This window comes from Epargyreus clarus, unplaced genomic scaffold (genome assembly GCF_041222505.1).
Source record: "Epargyreus clarus isolate Ecla_fem2 unplaced genomic scaffold, WU_Ecla_fem_2.2 ptg000031l, whole genome shotgun sequence".
Lineage (NCBI taxonomy): Eukaryota > Metazoa > Arthropoda > Insecta > Lepidoptera > Hesperiidae > Epargyreus > Epargyreus clarus.
In genome coordinates, this window is record NW_027332236.1 from 166,791 (window position 1) to 181,637 (window position 14,847).

Consider the following 14,847-nt stretch of genomic DNA (forward strand, 5'->3'; position numbering starts at 1 on the left):
TTAAATTACAAATCTTGTAGGATTAATAAAAGTTACCCTTTTTTTTGTAGGACATTGTTTTATTTAGATAAAAATTATATTATCCTATCACGTGATACCTTTGTCCTACAGTTACTAATAAAAAAAATAATCCTGCGGAATTAACATCTTTTCAGCGTAGGTCCGAGATGACATACCATGCAATTTGTAGGACAATGTGCATGGTAGACTATGTAAATGGTAGACAGCCAATAAAAAAAAAAATCAGCTGGTTAGTAATTATTTTTCATGACCTTGTTTATGATACATGTTGGAGAGGGGGGACGCCTTAATAAAAACCTTATATTTTGTAGGACAAATATTTTTTCACGTTATTTAAATAATTATCTTGATAATTAACAAAGAAAAATTTGGTTAGTAATAAATTTTTAGAATTCGTCCGGTCAACATATTTTATCCTTGCTGCCCCATCAAGCTACCATTTACCAACATTGCTGTAAGGAAAAATGTTGGGCGTCTTGTCGAAACGAAGCTACTCACGAAAAATCAGCTTGTTATTAATAAACGATGAAAACTATACTAGGGATCCTGTACCATACATGTTTCCTGATTTACATACGATGCGGCCATTTTAGTCAGAAATTACAACACATCTGTGATCATCTTGAAGTAGTATCTATTCTATATGGACATCATTACAAATGTCTAGAGATTAAAAAAGTACTCAAAGTTGTGTGAAGTTTTCTTATCGTGGTGATAGCTAATATCTACTCATTTCGAAAGGAGATTGTTCAGCATATCACAGTAATACGTTTACATCAACAAAGAATTACATGTTTAGTAAGTGCACTTGTAGCAATGTCTGCGTGTGTGTATGTGACCTTTACTCGTTAAGTACCGAGATTATGATCAGTGGGCGTACCGCTGCACAACCAGCAAATCAAGTTCACGATGATTCAAACTAATTATATCCATAGCTGAATTCCGACACAGCTTGCAGTAACGTACGGCCTTTCAACCTATTTCCTATTCTGTCGTGGCCACAGCAGACAGGCTACTTTTAACGGCGATCGAAGGCTTAGCTGCTTTCGGGGGCTAGTTTTAGAAATCTATCGCTGCTCTTCGGCCCACGTTTGAGCGCCGGTCATGGCTTCACCCAGCAGCTAATGGACAAACGTCGCGCAGTTTTAATGCTGTTTCTAAAAAGCTCGTTTTTAGCATTTCGCACCCAAAGAGAAAAAGCTGAGCCATATTACTAAGCCTTGAAAGTGCAAGTTTGTAATATGACTGTATCTCGTGAATCCGAATAGACAGACACTTGCAATTTTTACAGAGTATGTATAATGGTAGCCGTTTTCGCTTTTATCTATTGAATTGTAATATGTTTACTCGTCAAATATTCACAATGTATTTATATATATGGCTACTTTGATGAAAAATACTAAAATTGGTGATACGGAACCCTCCTCGACCGAACGCAGGAAGTCGCAAAAACGCGGTACGACATCGCCCCAATCGATAAAACGCGAATGACTGACGTTAAAAGTAGCACGTCTGCTAGGTCCGTAATAATAACGTTTGTATATTTTGCAAAACAACACAATAGAACATTTTTATATGACCTTGACTCATTTTAGATCGTTCACTTGTTGATTTGTTTGCGAAAAAAATGTATACGGTTATGAATAAATATAGTCACGTGGAGCACGTTATTATGGAAGTTTGTTTTGTTTTGTTGGATTTAATGAGCCAGATTAGCCGTAACTAACCTACTTGGTGAAAATAATTCTTTCAGGTCTTGAAATGCCTTATTTTTTACACTCCGACTTAAATTCATTGGTTATGAATGACCTACTTCAAAAATAAATATGTTCTAATTTAATGGCTTTACTTTAGTATTTTTTATTAACCCTGGAGTCTATTATGACTTGTTTTTTTATCCGAATGTGAAATCTCTTGGTTATACAAGACGATGAGGATCTGATGAGGATTAAGATTTAGAGATGTTTGAACTTTTATCCAAAAATAATCTCAGTCTCTCAGTCCTCCTGAGCTCCAGCCTTTTGCAAAATCGTTTTGAAGTGAACATCGCATAAGGTGTAATTATAACGTAAGGTGTAATTATGACTTAAAATGATGTAATGATATTCAAAGTTTGTTTCAGTATAAAAGGAATTCTTTTTATTTCACGACAAATTTAATTTTGTCCTTACTTTTATACAGCATGCATGAAATTAACCGCAAAACTAATTTTGTCGTAAAAAAAATACAACCAAGACTGCGAAACAGATTTATACCTAACCATGGATGGTTGGATTTTTGTTGAAAGAATTTTTGAAACAGCATGTTAATTTTTTACCGATGTCGTCACTCGGCAAGATGATCTGTCCGTACAGAGCTTGTAACGAGCGTCTAAGTGCTTAATTAAAAGTTAGGTTTTATACTTAATTAAGGTCTTAATATGCAAATTATTTTTTTCTGATTTCTCAAACATTTACATAATGTTAAAGAGTGATTTTGTGGCCCGATACGGTCCGTGAAGTCTCGGTTAGGTATACTGATCCTTGCAACAAAAATGGACTTAAATTGCTTCTTGTTCGAAAACACAGATGGTCTTAAGTATTACCTAAATATGCATTATATCGTACATCACATGCAAACCACATTTATAAATAAAAAATATGTTTGTTAATAATTCGTAGCTTAGTATCTTCGTACACGCTGTCGCTAAATAGTTATCTTGTTGGTAGTATCCATAATAAAGACAGAAGGCTAACACACATACATCCAGATATAAAAAGCACGTGGAATCGAACCGACAACTTCCAGTCTAATCAATACGACAATCAACACGCCACCGGGTCGAAAATTTAGGTCACGTTTTAAAAAATGAGCATGAAAATAAAATGTTAGTGCCTAGTACCTAAAATGAAGTAGAATATTAATATCTAAATTCTAGAAGCATCTAGTGCGAAAACTGTGGCTGAGGTCACTGGAGACTGGCTACGTCACGGCCTCAGATTTCACGAGCGAGCGCCGCTCCTCTGCGCGGCCGAGCTGTGGAGCTCATGTAGGATCAGATGTTCCATTGTATACAAAACTATCTAAATTAAAATGCCATAAATGTAGCTAGTGTTAAAATTATTATTCGAATAAGGTAACGTGGTGATAGTAAAACCTGAGAGCTACCACCGCACATATCTTATAGGTTTAGGTTTAAAGAATTTTATTGTCTAAAGAAATAACAAAATTTCACTTATAATACAAACTTAAGCTTATACAGTAAGATAACTTCAGTAAGCGTGCTTTTAAATACATGATGAGTTACTTATATATCATATAATTCTATCGTGAAGCAGTTCCTTCACTTCAATGAAAGTGTTTGAGTGTCAGTGGACGTTCATATGAGGTTCTCGTTTTTAGCCCTCAGAGGTGTTGACGTATCCGTGATCAAACCCCCCTGTTTTATAGAGCTAGTTTCAGATTTTCTTGGGTGGCAGTGTCCGTTTACCATCAGGTGGACTGCAAGCTTGTTTGCTGTTAAGGAATGTACCAGTACTGTACAGTACAGTACCTTTATTCTTAGGCCTAACATCTTATGTCTTAATTATTGAGCGGCTCGATGATAATTTAAAAATCTTAAATCCCATCATACTCCATGGAATTTCCTTTCACACTAAAACGAGTTTCCGTTACAAAGCACTGGAACCTTATTGTCGTTAAGCTATAACATAGACATGGAACACCTACGCTACATAGTCTATGCCCCTCCGCATAACATTATCTGCGGCGCGGAGGAAGCGAGGGACGTGGGGCGAATGTGCGTCGCAAACGGCAGGAAACTTCGCACTATTGTCTGCGCCTTTTGTTTAAGGTCAGCGATTACCGCCGACGCCGCTAACCTGTTTAATTTAGGCAGAACTGGCCTAGTGGCAACTCGGCGCGTACGATCATCACTTTAATTAGTGGATTTTACGATGCTACGGATTTACTATAAGAGTGTGTTGAAAAATTATTTTTCATTGTTTGACCCGCGTGGCGGAGCGGTCACCATACCGGTCTCACGTGCAGAAGGTCCCGGATTCGATCCCCTCGGCTAGACAGATTTCTAAATGATGAATTTAAGTTTCTGGGTCTGGGTGTTTGTGTATTTGTCTCTATGTGCGTCCATAGCACCCACGATACAGGGAATCTTAGTGTGGGCTGTGATTGTTTTAAAAAACGGATTTTCAGTATTTAAAAACTAATTAGAATGGATAACATTGACATTTTGGAAGAATTATTCACCTTCCTTGAATATTTAGTACCTAGTATACTACTGATTTTATTATTTTACTTGTAGTTTATGAGCGTTCAAATGTGTTATTAAAATAAATTTATTATGATTTGAAATATGCACTAAAAGACATGAAATATGCTGTAGACGCAAAGAGAGTTCTGCAATAGGGTCGCCACCCGTACTTTACTATTGCGTTATATTTTACTCAATCATACTATAAGTCGTACTAAATCGTACTGAAGTTGTGTTGTGTGAAGAGGCACATCTCCGACTCTCTCCCCGTGAAATCGCAAATAGATAGGCTAAAAACAGGTTTTCAGGAAAATGTTTGTAGTATTAGTTCTAGTATGTCGTCTTATGGTATCTTAAAGTAAATCTTGACGAAAAATAATTTTGTACTACATTTTTCCTCAATTTTTGCAAATTTTTGGAATATATAATATTTTGTGTGGCAACCCTATTCGTCTGTGTCAAAAGGTCGTTGCGGTAGTTTCTCTAGAAACTCCAACAGCCGCCGAAAGCTGGCGTCTGCGCGCATCAAGGGAGAAATTGTAAAGACCCGCATGACGCGGGCAAAATAAAAAGTGACGGGTCTGGGTTACAATGGCACAGGCTCGTGGTGGTGGGTCACGCTCCGTAAACACTCCAGATTCCTTTGTTTTTTGTGTATTTATAAAGTACGTTACATAGTCATAACTGGCAAGTTGCATACGGTTTAGAGGTCGGTTCTTTTTGTTTCTGATCTGCTTTATGAGGCGTTAACAACTCGTCCTACTGTACGAATGCCATATATTCGTAGTATTTTTTTATAAAAATATTGAATATAAAGGACTAGCAATACATAAGGCTACAGCGTGGACATTGTCATGATTTTTGTACAAAAAAATTCATTCCACTTCACATTTACACCATCTCGAATTGATCAGTGAATTTTGACATTAATAATTGGTCATAAGTCGTGGATGATACTTTTCTTCCCCATGTCCATTGCTTCTGTATCTATAGCGAATGCTTTTATATAGTCTTTGGTGTTATATAAGTATTTCTACGCTAGAAACAAAATCTATGACAAGTATATTCATACTTGTATTGAACTTTAAACTCATGATCTAAGCGTGTAACTACGTCATGATGCAGTCTATTTGCGACTTTCAAGTTTCTTGAGTATATCGGTGGTCACTTTGTGAATTGAAGGTGTCACTTGTTATCTATGTGTAGCAGGTGCTTAATACGTTTCCACATATGTAATACCAGGTACTTTACTAGAAAGCACAAATATTGCAGATATTCTACAAAAAACAAAACTAATGCATTCATACAGAACGTGCTTCGGCCGTGTTACCGAGAATTTAGTTTTTATTATATTTTAGTCATTATACCTTTAATTCCATTTTTATTATAGTCCTGTATAAAAAACTGAAATTTGTTACAATAGAAATTTAGTAAGCAAATTTTAAATAAGTGTTAAAAGAACGAAATGAGACTAGACTTATTCTTTTAAACTTTGAATATATGATACTAAAGAAGCAAACGATCTTCATGGACAGTAAACAAAAGTTTAACGATGTTAAAAGTTCATTCGAAGAAGGTTAGATATAATAAATACGAACTCATAATGTATATGATATGAGTAAGAGCTCGCGGAGCCGTGACCCGTACTGACTTTAGTTCTGGCCACCCATTAGGTATATCGTACATAGAGTTTCGCCAAAGCTGTCCGCCTAGCGATATCTCGAACGCACCTGCACCGTGACGTCACGCGCGCGCGTCCGCCGCGCACATCGCATCGTTGCGATAAAAAATACGGGTGCTAATTTCTGCAACTACTTTCCAACGGAGCAATTAAAAGAGGACAAAAAATACGTATATACGCTACGTGCTGTCAATTAGCAGCGTTTCCCGACCGGCCATTTTATTGGCTAAAAAAGGCACCACTCGCCAACTACGACACGTGGACGAGGTTTTGATTAGACTACGTTGGATCCAATATTCGACACTTTCATGTTTCCTTTTCTGTCACACGTCCAGCCTTTAACTGATATCGCTTTGTGCTTTTTGTTACAATCTAGAACTAAGCGTTTACTGATTGCAAATAAAATTTTATTGCACTTTTTGAATGTGTTTTTCTTGTGTACCTACCTATCCACCTGAATGTTTCATTCGTATTTATCGTACATGATCTTTGCGATAATACTTTTATTTGACATCATATCCTTTTGTGTTTTTGAACATTTAAGTAACTACGTAATAAAAATTGTTCCTTAAGACCTTAAAGGTCACAAAAACTGCCTCACTATCATTGAATGATAACAAAGACATTTTGTAAAGACTGTTCTGCCTCTTACAATAGTTTTGAAATGTAAAATAATGTAAATGTTGATGTTTGTGTGTTGCAGGGAGGAGGGCGAGGATAAGCCGAAGGCGGCGGAGAGCCAGGACGACGGGTATGAGACGAGCAACAGCGGCGAGGCGGCGCGCCGCAAGCCGTCCAGCGCCGAGGGCTCGCCCGCGCCGCCGCCGCCGCGCTCGCCGCCGCCCGAGCCCGCCTACGAGCCGCTGCTGCAGCGCCCCTTCCCCTCCCCCTACAGACACTTCGAGCAGCCCGCCCCCGCGCCGCCGCCCCCCACGCAACTCCCCGAGCCCGAGCCCTACCAGCACTTCCCCTTCCCCAAGTACCCCCAGGACCCCTACGCGTTCAAGCGCGAACCCGACGCCCCCTACGACATGAGCCAGCACCACCAGCAACACCAGCAGCACCAACACCAGCAACACCAACACCAGCACCAACATCAGCAACACCAACACCAGTACGGCCAGCTCAAGCGGGACGACGACATATACAATGGAATCAAACGGGAGTGCGACGACCCGTACTCGTTCGTGGAGGAGGACGCGATGTGCGCGATGTTGGGGCAGCCGCACCACGGCATGCCGCCGCACATGCAGCACCACGAGCAGCACCAGCACCCGCACATGCAGATGCACCCGCAACAGATGATGCTCAACCAGCCCAAGAAGCGCGGTCGGAAGAAAAAAATAAAGGACGAGAACGGGTAAGTCACCGCTTCTACTCCTAACTCGCTCGACCGTGAAATTGCATCTATTTTGTCTAACTGAACCGTTTAGTCTTAACGAGTATTAGCAAAATGTTTTAGTCTTCCTTATTGTACTTTCTCTTCATTACAAAAGACTCCATTATAGTTTTTTTTTTGTTTGGAAGCAGTCTTTAGGTCTCAAGAAAGATCTTTTCAGTAACACAATACGATCGAGTAGATTTTACGCCGCGCAATAAAATTTTCTTTTCGTATATAAAAAGAATGTCTTTAGTGTACGTGAGAACTGCAATGAATTCGAAGGAAGCATCGCTTAAATTTGGTCTATTCGAAATGAATTTGTATATCGTAATTTTATCACGTTATTTTCGTACAGGGAACGTTCACGATCAGTGATAATATAACTTCGCGTAGTTTTAACCTATACGTCTTTGTAGGCGAAGTTGGGATAGCAAGAATAGGATAAAACTCTAGTACCTTGAAATCGTTTCTTTTAAATAACATTTTTAAAATAAACCCGCAGTAAAAAGGTTCAAAAGAAAAAAACAATCCATGGCGAACAGCAAGGGTCGGCCCGCGGTGGCGTGGTGCGGCGTGGTGCGCCGGCGCCGGCCGGTGACCCCGCGCCCGAATTAACCCGCGACCCACATGCGCGCCACGCCGCGACACACGCGGGCACCCCCGCGACATTCCCTCTCCAAAACACTATTCAATTCATCACTAAACAAAGTTTTATTACTTTCGCACAGGTGGGCGACACTTGAAAAGCCGCGATTTCCATTCGAGCTCGCTGACTGACTAAACTGATACTATCTTAAACCCCAAACATTAATGTCAGACATTGTAAAGTCAGAGTCCTGACATTTGGAAGCTGACCGGTCACATTGTATATTCTACTAGATTCCTATTCTGTTTGGAACTGGAAGGATCTAAAACATGTGGGATGTTTTATCACATGTCCCAATTTAGGTTTGATGATGTTTGATCTGTCATATACTTTTTGGTACACTTTAGAACTCACATAAATCTTGACAAAAGCCAGTGAAGCTCCAGCACTAATGTCATACATAAGCAGTATGTCCCAACTTCCAACATATTCACACATTTGCGTAACAGCGACACGTGGATCATGGTCTCCGACGACATTCCCCTGCGTTGTTGAAACCATTGGATTGTATTCTGCGAAAATTACTTATGGCGTTCTAAGGTTTGCCAACTTGTTAGAAAATATTTCATTTCTTAAAAAGAAAAAATAAATCGATTTCTATTCATTATAATCTTGTATACATTCACTGTTCTATAGAGAGTAAAATATATAAAACATTAATCACCATTTTGATGCCATGTCAGTTCTATCTACTATCGTAAACAAGAGATTTTTGAGGTGTTATGTCCATGCATAATTACATTGTTTACTAACTCAATCACATCACGAATCAAACAGAATGGCTAGCGTAGCCACGCGGAAATTCAACATGATATAACATTAACAAAAATAATTTGAAAAACCCATTTCACAAAGGGCCCATAATACTTTATTACGAAGCGTCCGCAACAAACAATATTTCATTTGAATCCATACTCTCTTTGGAAGGTGCGATAATAATAAACATGTAATCGAATTTACTTATAATTCTGTTTAAAGATACCTTTAAGGGTAAGTACTTAGTTTTATAAACCATAGCGATCGACGTTTAACAATACTTACTAGTCATTACCATTGACGTCTTGACGTGCCATTTGCAATTAATCTGGGACCCAAAAGTTTGAAAATGTCACTTTTATATCACGAAGTGTCACAAGGCTCTTAATTTAGAACTCAAAAGTAGGGAAATGTGATTCATAGTCGCTATTTTTAAAACAAAAAAAAGTTACTGAAGTTAGAAACTTTGAAACAGCAAACAAAAGTTCAACGTTGGGTGATCGTGTTAAAACACGTGATAGGTTGCGAAACCAAGCAATTGATCCACACCCACAGAATAATCACGTAATCAAAATATCTTCGAAAAGCGATCTTTCCTCCACATCCTGTTAAAAGATTGCTCAATTAACCTAACTATAGCCATTAGCGACTATAGAAACATGTACGATTGGACATTGCAATTCAATTTAAACAGTTTCTAATTCGGTCGCTAATGAGTGATTACCAGGTCAATTACTGCGGGCCACGTCACACGACACGAAATTCGTCCGTGCACCTCACCTCATTAAAGCGCAGGAGAGGTCATCGTCTTTTTGCGCTCTAACAATGCGCCATTACTCATTGCTGCAACTGACACCTGCTAGGACGTCAAATTGCTGTTCTTTGTACGGCTTAACCTCCTTTTTGCTACTTACTTTGACAAATTCTTTGCCTTTTTAGAGTACAGTGTCCGTGAAAGAATAAAAGGAAACCTTTTCTCTTATCGCTTTGTTCTCCATTGCTCTCCAAACCCTTGCGATCTACTAGAGGCATTAAGTTGGGATCAATATCAAACACTACTACACAGTACTAAAAAGTCACGAATTTACGTTATTTAACGCTCCAGACTTTTCTTTGTCAAGTTACATTATATTAGTCATCAAAATTATATTGTCTTTAGTTATCTGTACTGCACCAAAATAGCTTTGTCTATCTATGGGACTTTTTTTTTTTATAATATAAGAGTAGCAGACGAGCATGCAGTCCACCTGATGGTAAGTGGCTACTGCCGCCCATGGACATCTGTAATCAACCCCAGATAGGATTAGATATTCCTACCTGAGGTCGGCCACAGATGCGCCGCTACCCCTGAGGACTAAGCTGGAACGCCTCGGAAAAGTCTGTCTCCCTTACCACACAAACCGGAACACAGCAGCGCTACACTGCTATTATTAGGTAGAAATAGGTGTGGTGGTGGTGCCGCCGGAGTCGAACCACAAAGGATTCTACCACCTTTATACTATAACTAGCAGTATAAAAAATACAGTTCCCGTCCAGGGTTAGGCTGAAGTTCTTCTGGAATGCCGTGAGCATGTGTCTCCGGATGCACTACAAAGAATAAAACTAACTTCAACATACTTAACAAACTTAGTTGGAAAGTTACAGACAAACTTTGCCCGCTTCTAACTACTGCTCGTACACACTGGAAGTTCGCAGACAGCAGAAGTTTCAGCTGTACTTTAACTACTTTAACCATTATTTTTTGTCGTTTAACTTATTGTTGGTTTTTTTTTTTAAATATAAAGTACGAAACTTAATTTTAAAATAATCACATCACTTACCTACGTAAATTCGATCTCATATTAAAAGACTGTCAATATGAAAATGATGGTTTTTGAGTAAGAATCAAAGAATCATTTGATAAAACTTTTGAAGGAATAGGTCTCTAGAAATGACGGTCCTTCCTTTGTTCAAGTCTATAAAGAGAAATCTACTTTCTTTATTAAAATTACTTCAAAATAGAAATTCAAAACTCGATTTTTATAAACTTGACAATAACAAAATATTTTCAAACTTTTATTATTCGCGATAAAAATGTTTTGAAATGAAAATTCATATTGTTCATTGTGTATTATTTTACATCACCAGTAGCGTCGGTGAGTGGTACTGATAAAGGCGTTTAATTTTTCGCCAAACGGCAATTACTCATTGGTGCAAGTGACACCTGCTGGCCGCCGTCAAAGCGGAACGCCGCGTTGTTTCTTTGTTCAGGTTAATCCCACTTCGCCGAACGCCACCGAAATTTCACCTGCAAAATGGTGCACTCTATTTTCGTTGGCTAAAGCCTCCGCTGTTAGGAATGCTGGGATAGAACTAAACCTTCGGCTTTTCGACCGCTCGGAGCACGCCAGCGTTGATAACGTTGTATGGACATTTTAATTACATAACCTCAAAATTTTAATGAACAACGACTGGATCAAGATTACTTTCGAAAATGCTGTGAAACCCTTGAATGTTCAAGTTTTGGTTTATAAATATGTCGTGTTCATGAAACAAAATCGATTAATCGGACTTTCAACGGAAATCGGTACATAAAATTATCTCTTTTTCTGTCGTCTACATCTGAAAGGCTAATGAGTATCAAAGCTTCATTTATCAAATTGCGATAATGTCTGGAGGACCTGTAGTATCCTACAATATGTTAATGGTGATAGTTCACTTGTTTAAATACAATTCTACATATCTATCAGTTACACGTACGTATACGAAACATTTGAGTGTAGGGCGTCCTCAAAGTACGTCACTAGTACGCTCGACGGGCGAGGTCTTTGTTCGGCTCCGAGCTGCGAATCACGAGCCCGCCTCATGCCTCTGATAAGGCATCTTAACTAGCAGACGGCGATGGCTGCAGATAAGTCTAAACTTCCTATGTAATCACCGACTCGATCACGTATTCGATGGGTATACGGATTGACAGCCAAATAATAAAGTGATATACTTAACACTTAATAAACGTCAATTAGTTATATTAATAATGTCAAGTGTGCGGCTCGGAAGGACCATAGATGAAGTAACAATGTAGAGTCTATATTTTTTCGCAAACGTTGTTGTGAGGGTAGATAAATAATTGCACGCTGATTGGCTTACTTTATGCGTTTATCAGTTGAACTTTGCGCTGGTTGGCTCGAACAAGCCTATCACAATATCAATAATATCCGTAATGTTACAAAAAAATTGAATTCTAAAACATGTTTGATGAAATATTTGAAAATTCTATGATAATAGATTTCTTTTGAAAATGACGTCCAAAATTATTGTTATTTCGTAAAATGAACAAGACAGAAAATAAAAAATGACAAACCTATTAACGTACATTATGATATAATTAAAAAAAACTGTATAATTACGATAGACGTGCCATTTTATCAGTCCAGCAACCTCGGCTCGAATGTAAGACATCATGTCATTGATAGATATCTTGACGGACAGACAGCGTTAGAACATCTTAGTGAACTACTTATCAGAATCCCGCTACTGGCCGATAAGCCTATCTGCGCTGCTCCGTTGTCGGGCAATTACTGTCCCACTGCTGGGCATGCTTCGATAAACAAGTCAAGTGTGTTGCTAGCCTTCACAATTTATGTAGGTCTTCTAAAAAAATGCAGTAGCCTAATGGTTGAGAAACTCAGCCTCTTGATAGAGCGGTCCGAGGTTCAAATCCCAGGCACGCACCTCTGATTTTTCGAAATTATGTGCGTATTAGAAATTAATTATCACTTGCTTAAACGGTGAAGGAAAACATCGTGAGGAAACCTGCATGCCTGAGATTTATAAAAAAATTAAATCTCAAAGGTATGTGAAGTCTACCAATACGAACTTGGCCAGCGCGGTGGACTATGGCCTAATCCTTCTCATTCTGAGAGGAGACCCGTGCCCAGCAGTGTTACAATATTGGGTTGATGATGATGATGATAAGGTTTTCTCATGATATTTTTCTTTAAGTGACAATTTATTAATGTAAATGAGCTTAAAATACCTTGGATTTCATACGATAAGTGCTTTTTGCTCGCAATCAAACCTTACACTTGGCGATAAATGGTTTCTGAAGTCCTATAAGAATAACTGGGAGAGCTCGAAGCGATGTTGTTCAGTAACGCTAAATCATGCCTCAAGGGCAAACTTAAAAGCTTTGCTTGTGTTTTCTCCGACTATGACACCCTTCAAACACATAGCCATACATAGAAACTGTACGCTATGTACAGGAAAGACGACTTGGAAGTAGACGTTTTCTTTTCTATGATTAGTTCGTCTTGTATCACAATTTTCTATTTTGAAATTGTACTTAGAATTGATATTACAGTCGGATATGGCTACAAATTCTCCTACCTTTTCATAAATATAATCAGTTAATTTGTTTTCTAACATTACGTCCGGCTGACAAAAAAAATAGATTAAGAGCTGTTTATAAAAAACCCAAGCAGATGATTAATTTGTTATTATTGAGTAACGAAATGTTATCTGAATGGTTGATACCATATTATACTATTATTAAACATCTGATAATAACTAGGACATCTGAACGAGGGAATTTCCTTGTTTAAATATTTCGACTAGTCAAAAACGTTTTACTTGTTTTATAACAAAAGCAACCCTTGTTCCACTGAAAGCAGAAGCATGACATTCAGTGTTCAAAATCAAATTAAATCTCATTCACCGTTACATAGTGACCTGTAGCCACAAAAAGTTAGCACTAGCTTCCGCAATACACAAGGTGTCCCAAGTTTTGCACCAACAAGAAACATCAACTGCGCCCGCATCTCAGCTTGGGTGTAAAAAACATTATCTCCTACGGTTTCGGCAGCGTTGGCCAAACTAGTACACTATCGATCTTTCTCGAACGAGCAACACAAGTATAGCTATCGCTATAGCTACACAGTCTCGTGGTAGTGTTCGGGCGTGCGGCCTGCGGCTGCGGCCCGGGGCTGCGTCATGCACTGATGTCACGCCGCCGATGTCCACTACAGACCGCTCTGCGCTGTCCTTCCTAGCTCGAACGTGCGGTCTGGGGAATAAACTCGATTCAGACTTCTACCCAACACGCTATGAATTTAACCCTTTTAATACCTTTATTTTGTTCCATACGGTCATAATTATAATCATCTACTATTGCATCCATATGCTTCAGGCACAATAAGAACGTTTGTTAGCTTCATTAAATAAATGTATTGCGATTTTACGCCGTGAATCAGTGAGGATTCTGCTCCATAAAAAATTGGATGAATTTTGAGAACTAAAATTAAATTAAATTGTTAAGTTAAGTTAATTGGTAGTTGTTTGTCACCTATAAATAAACTTACAATACCATTAACCTAATGACACGTATTTAAATCATTCTGAAAAAACTAATGTATTCTGAGATGAGAGGTTCCAATCAATTGTCAACATTTTTATGCTAAATCATAATGGAATAAAACACGCAAGTAAACAATCAGTCGTTACTTGAAACCGATTAAAGGTGAATAAAATATTAAATGAATCTAATAAGACAGCTTAGTGCGCTGTGTCAACATATTAATCAAAGGAAAAAGTTCTGAAGATATGATATGTGGTCGGGCGCGGAAAGTTAGCCGCGACGCGAGCGTAACATGAGAGTTATTGCGGCACGGACTTAATCGGAAAAGTGTTAGCTTAGCTGCCAAAATTTGTGCAACATGTTGTTGTCCAACATTGCCAAACTGCTATTGCTTAGTCGAGATACTGGGATTAGAAAGTGTCAACTTTTTGCTATCGAATCGAGAGCTAGATTTATTCTGGTCTAGTTAGAAGGGATCGGGAACAAAAGATCCGCTATTGTCATCGATGTTCTAAAAAAGGTTTGATGTAATTGGCTCGCAATAATTACAGACTAGAACGAATCACCTAGGACTGGTTTTAGCAATTTAATTCGCGTGACATTACGCTCCATAGTTTTTAAACGATTTCCCTGGAAATCTCTGAAGCGTTCAGATAAAATAAAGCCTAAACTCGCTTGACGTAAAACATCTCGGCGTAAAAAACTAGTATCACCATGAGACTTGAGTTTTTTTGTGATAAATGCGAATCGAACCAATGAACGACCATTACGAGTTAGCGAT

General features: G+C 38.5%; 1 protein-coding gene across 6 annotated transcripts in view; it reads left to right on the forward strand.

Annotated features, from left to right (window-relative positions):
* Positions 1 to 14,847, forward strand: part of LOC140754692 (uncharacterized) — an 86,201-nt gene that overhangs the window by 29,110 nt on the left and 42,244 nt on the right. For all 6 annotated transcript variants that reach the window (XM_073089734.1, XM_073089735.1, XM_073089737.1 and 3 more), the window contains exon 2: positions 6,655 to 7,311. In XM_073089734.1, coding sequence (XP_072945835.1) covers positions 6,655 to 7,311 — 657 coding nt within the window. The remainder of the gene's footprint in view (positions 1 to 6,654; positions 7,312 to 14,847) is intronic.